Source organism: Apteryx rowi, unplaced genomic scaffold (genome assembly GCF_003343035.1).
Source record: "Apteryx rowi isolate R43461 unplaced genomic scaffold, aptRow1 scaffold_1378, whole genome shotgun sequence".
NCBI lineage: Eukaryota > Metazoa > Chordata > Aves > Apterygiformes > Apterygidae > Apteryx > Apteryx rowi.
Window position 1 is genome coordinate 32,844 of NW_020447617.1, and position 5,748 is coordinate 38,591.

A 5,748-nucleotide genomic window follows, 5' to 3' on the forward strand; every position below is an offset into this window, starting at 1 on the left:
GCCCACGAGAAGAGCAGCAGTTCTCGGGCAAGGTCTGGATGACACCTCTTGGGAGAGATGCGCAGAGGAGAGCCCTCACACACATCCAGCTGCTGCTTCACCTCCCGAAGTCTGACAGAGCCCTCAGCTCTCCGCAAAGAACAGGATTTCTTGCCACGTCCTAATACACATTGTCAGGGGAAGCAGTTCCAAAGGAGAGGAAATGAGCACTCTGGACATCCGCACTGAGGAAATGCAAGAGACGTTGCTGTGGAAGAGCAGCGGCTCTTGGGAGAAGCAGCATGTGGTTTACCATGGATTGCCAGGTAACCACCAATGCTTATTATCTGCGTCAAGAAACTTTTAATTTACTGTCCAAAAGAAAAAGCACCTTCCCTCCTTTCCCATAAAATATTCTGGAAGTATTATTACGATTTTTATATCATGAGCAGTCAAGCCGTGGGTTAACAGTTATTTCATGCGGCATGCTGTCACCACAGTGCGACTTGAACACGACATGGAAGAGGAACCACTGCTAACGCTTATTCAGGTAAAAGAGGGCTTTATACCAGAGATCCAGAGAAGGGTGAACTCCCGCAGCACGCGGCAGAACCCGCTGCATTAGGCAAGTAAGACACAGCTTTGCCGCTTTTCGCAAAGGTCTGCTCGTACAGGGAGCAGCATAGTGAGGTTTCATGTTATTAAGACATCTTCACTTTTACAAGATACACTTCCTAATATAACAAAATAAATAAAACTAGCTACACGGTCAAATAAATGAGCTACCTTCATTGCAAAGCAGCATCTGTGCCTATTATACAGAGCAATCATATGCTTACTGTCTCACTGGCAAAATTCAGCGATTTCACAAGTACTTGTGCAAACTAGCAAGGGCCGACTGTCATCAGAAGGCCAGGGAAGATCCCGGTTACTCCACTTCCATTCCAGCTGTTCTGCAGGGTACCGACGGGGCAGCGAGGCAGCAGGGTGAGCCGTCCATAGGAAACATTTAGGTTTTCAGAGCGTCCCTCAAGAAGCACAGGTGGGGTGGGGGGCTCGAGTCTGTGTTTCAAGGAGATGTTTCTCATGGCAAGGCTGAGAGGTGAGAGTAGTTTCCGGGAAAGCGGCTGGGCAGTCCCCATGGCTGGCTGGCTCGGTTCGGGATAAGCTCGAGCACCACCGGGAGCTGGAGCTCGCTGCGAAGGACGCTGCCTGCCGCTCGCTCCCTGCTTCACGTGTGGCTCCTCTGGTGGAGCCGGAGGTACTTGCTCTGGGTGAACCTCTTCCCGCAGTTACCGCAAGCGAAAGGTCTCTTGGCAGCCAGGGCTCCCTGTGGAGCCGTCAGAGCCAGCTTCTGGGGAGGGCTGGCCCCAGACAGCAGCGGGCTGGGGCCACGCGCCTGCTCCAGCTGGGAGCTGTGCTGCAGAGCCAGCCGCAGGCTCTGTCCTACGTGGGGGATGCTTTTCAGCAGCCCCTGCTCAGCGTGGGTTCGCTGATGAGCCAGCATGATCCTCTCGTCCCGAAACCTCTTCTCGCACGCTGCGCACTGGAAGGGCTTCGCCTCCGCCCGGGTGCCCTGTGGGGACACCACCGCATCCTCTCTCCATCTGGTCTCCAGGGCCCCCAGCACCCGTGGGCCCCTGTGGATGCGCTGGTGGCTCTTCAGATGCTGTTTCTGGCTGCAGGTCTTGCCGCACTCATTGCACTTGTAGGGCTTCTCACCAGTGTGGATCCTCTCGTGGATGATGAGGGTCTTTTTGTCCTTGAAGCTCTTGGCACACTGGGTGCAGATGAAGGGGCGCTCCCCGGTGTGGATGCGCTGGTGACTAACCAGGTGGTGCTTCTGGCTGAAGCGGTGGCCGCACTGGGTGCAGGTGAAGGGTTTCTCGCCCGTGTGCACGCGCTGGTGGCTCAGCAGGTGATGCTTCTGGCTGAATTGCTTCCCGCAGTCCGTGCAGCGGAAGGGCTTCTCCCCGCGGTGCACCTTCTGGTGCGACACCAGGATCTGCTTGAGCCGAAAGCTGCTCCCGCACTGCGGGCAGGAGAAGGGCCGCTCTGCCGTGTGCGTCTGCTGGTGCTTCTTGAGGTCTCGGCTCTTGCTGAAGCTCTTCCCGCACTGGGTGCACGTGTGGGGCCTCTTGGGTCCCAGGGGGCCACGCTGGGGCCGAGCAAGCAGCAACTTCGGAGGGAGGCAAATCGCAGCTCCAAGAGAGGGGGGCTCTGTCTTCCCCGCGTGGGTTTTCTGGTGTCTCTTGAGGTCCCCCTTGGAGGGGAAGCCTTTCCCGCACTCTTGACACTTGAACGGCCGCTCACCCGTGTGGCTCCTCTCGTGGATGGTCAGCGCGGTGTTGCTCTTAAAGCTCTTGTCGCACTCGGGACACGTGGGCGGGTTTTTTTTGAGCAGGGCTGCCTGCCGGAGAGCCAGGAGGGGCTGGGTACGGGGCCGCACCGCCGGACCCCCCCGCCTCCTGCCCGGCCGGCCGCGGGCCGAGCTGCCCCACCGCTTTGAGCACGGCTCAGGCTTCCCCAGGAACGCAGCGGCTGCTGGCAGCGTTTCCGGGCCTTCCTCTTCCTCCTTTTTCATCTGGATGTCACCATCTAACGAAGAGGAGAGTCCAGAGGTTATTCCAAGGTGGAATAAAGCAGCACATTTAAGAGATCTCCCCAAAGGGAACAGCAACCCGAGGCATCCCTCGGGGGAACAGGGGGCTAAAGCCTCCAACCGTCCAAATGCCTCCTGCTAGAGGAAAGCTCCTCTTCTTCCCCCGACTGTGGAGCCGTCCCTGCTGCAGCGCAGAGCTGCCAGCAGAAGCAGGACCTTGTTAGATCATGATGCCTCTTCTCACAACACTGACCCACAACCCGACCACCACGAGGACACTGCCGACCGCCCTTCGGAGCTTCAGAGACATTGGGGAACTCAGACGGCGAACACCGGTGGCGACCACTGCCTGCTCTCGGCCAGGGCATGGGGGCACCAAGAGGAGGAACTCCTGCCATCTGGGTCCTTCTCTCCAGCTCTGAGCAAGCTCTCACCAACCCCGAGCACGGGCAGTACCTGAGCTCCTACGAGACCCACTCTGGAGCAGAGTTATAACCACATAGCTGCCTTACTGCTTCCAGCAGCCCTGGAAGCTGTCCTGGACACTGCACCGAGCCTGACTGACTTCCCGGCTAAAGGACACAGCTGAGTGGGTAGCAGTTTATTCCAGCACAGGATGCCAAAGGAACCTCACGGTGCAGTATCGGGAGCATTTAAGAACTGATGGGACCATTCTGTTTTTAAATGCCCTTCTCCCCAGCTCCCCAACCCCTTGGGATCTCCTGGTACCCACCTGGCAAAGAGATCTGGTGTCTTCTCCACTCACGGGGGTCTGGGAGGTCTCTTACACACGGCTCTTCTTCTCGCTCAATCTTACAGATGATTTCTGGTTTGACACAGGGCCAGCCTGTCGCAGGGCAGACAGAGAATAACCTTCTCTCGCACTGGCACTGCTGGGATGGCTTGTCCTCCCCCACCTTCACCCCCATCTCTGCTCTCTGCCCACCTACACCCAGCTCGTGCACATTTCACATTCCTCTTTTCTTGCTTTTTCTTCCTGCTACGTGGCCCCTCATGAGATGCCAGGCTTCCCCTGCCAGGCTGCAGCTTTGTTACCTAATTTCCTTCGCCTTTAAACTTTCCCCATCTCGCTGTCTTCTCCTTGCCTGCTCCCCTGCATTTCACCCGGCCCTGGACAGCCTTTAACACCAGGACTGCTGTCCCTGGGGTACTGCCCAGGCCCATTTATGTGCAGTGTAAAAGCCCACACAATTAGAGCTGCTAAATCAACATTCAGATATCAGAATAAAAACACCTAGATTTTCAGTTTCAAGGATTCCAGCTCAATTAATTAGGTAAATTCTAGCTCCATCCCAGTCCTACAGCTCCAGTGAAGTCCTCACCCAGCGAGGTGACCACCTCGTAGTTCTCCAACATCACCTGCCGGTACAGCTCCCGCTGCCATCCTGCCAGCTCTGCCCACTCCTCGGGGGAGAAATAGATGACCACGTCCTCAAACGTCACCAGCACCTGCAACAGAAAGCAAGCCCTGCTCAGCACGTGCGGCCGCACTGACGGGGAGCGGGGAGAGCCTGCGAGTACGGACAAACCCCCTCAGTCCCTGACACCACTGCTTGTTGCCTCAAGTACACCAGCTGGAGCTTAGCACCATGGCAATGCTAGAGAATAGGGAGCAAAAGAAAGCAGTGCCCACCAGCTGGGGACACTGTTATCCACAGCATCTCCCATCCCTGTTCTTCGTGTCCTCGGAAAAGACTCAGGATGCAGCCACTAGACCCATAACACCCCTCAGACTGGCCCTTATACTCCACCTCTCTCCCAGCAAGTAGCTTTTCTCCAAGCAAACCTCCTGGCCTCCTTTAAGGTCCTCTTGCTTTCCATTTAGCTTTTCCCCTCTGTAATCCTCCTCCCCTGCAAACCCCGCACGTGCTGCTGTTTGCAGCAGGATCTAGCTTGCTGCCAGCACAGAGAGACCTTCCGCAAATGCTCCTGGGAGATTTCAGCTCTAGGGAAAAGCCTCAGTCCCCTCCCCTCTCTCTAAAGCAGATAAACAAAGGAGAAACAAGAGTAACACTAGATACAGCTGCAAAGATGTCAGCTGGATGAAGATGCTGTTCTGGAAGATCTCAGAGATTCAAGAACAGTGTTGTCAGGTGTGGAGCAACTCAGAGCAGGCTGCTGGAAGGTGACTGGAAAGGACAGCCTGAAATCACACTGGAAAGGGAGGACCATAGCCCAGAAGAGAGGGAAAGAGGAGTTACATTTAGACTTCCTAGAAAAGGAGACGTGAGGGATTGCAGCAACTGGCCCTGCGTTTTGGGGGTGGCAGGACCTGTGAGATTCTTGGCTGTCATCAACATGAACAGCTTTAGAGCTGCCATACATAGCAGACATGGGAACAGCAACCTAAGTCTCATCCTGATTGGTCCCGCAAGGACCAGATTTTCACGCCCTTACACCACAGCACAAACTCAGACAGCTGGAAGAAACCCCAGATTCTGTGGCTTTCCCGACAGCACTGAGAAGGCGGATAGAGAGTCACTGTACAAGGCAACAGGAGCATGGAGATTCCTATGAACGCAAATCTGTATCAGAACACAGAACACCAGCAGGGATAAACCAGGAGCAAGCAGACTAGTTTATCATTAACACTGGTGCCAGGCACTGGTTGTGCTCTATCCCCCGCCTCGCCCGAGCAGCCATGGGGTCTGCTGTGCTGCAGGCTCTCAGTGTGGAGACGGAAGCACACATAAATATTTAGCCATAAACACGGAGGCTGGGTGCTCCAGATTCTGCAGAAGATGTCTGTCTCATAAATCAGTCAAACAGACGCAGCAAAAACAAATGGTCCTGCAAATGCTGCCAAGCACAATGTTTTGATTAATAAGTCAGAGAAAGAAGTTAACTTACCTATCAACAACTGTATTCTCTCGGAACACAAAGAGCTAATAATAAATGTGCTAACCTAAACAGCATTGCTCATTACCCTGGAGACACTGCCTGCTCGGTGCGGAGTCAAGAAAAAGGCAATAAAAAAGACGATTTCAAAAGCCCCTTAGAGCACCTAAGTCAGCCTGTGGCAAGCAGGAACACCAGAAGGACCTGCAGAAGCACCACCTGGAGGGTGCTGCCGCGGGGAGCGGGCTCTGCGAGACTTCACCGCCCGCCCGGCGCGAACGGAGGCGGCGTCTGCTCCCCGCCGCGCT

General features: G+C 55.4%; 1 protein-coding gene across 1 annotated transcript in view; it reads right to left on the reverse strand.

The window, feature by feature from the left end:
* Nucleotides 1-570: 570 nt before the first annotated feature.
* The window catches only part of LOC112961754 (zinc finger protein 25-like), a 16,625-nt gene continuing 11,447 nt past the window's right edge, over nt 571-5,748 (reverse strand). Inside the window, exons 2-4 of the mRNA XM_026057248.1 lie at nt 3,925-4,051; nt 3,315-3,428; nt 571-2,577 (exon numbers count right to left, since the gene is read on the reverse strand). Coding sequence (XP_025913033.1) covers nt 1,211-2,577; nt 3,315-3,428; nt 3,925-4,051 — 1,608 coding nt within the window. The 3' untranslated portion in view covers nt 571-1,210. The remainder of the gene's footprint in view (nt 2,578-3,314; nt 3,429-3,924; nt 4,052-5,748) is intronic.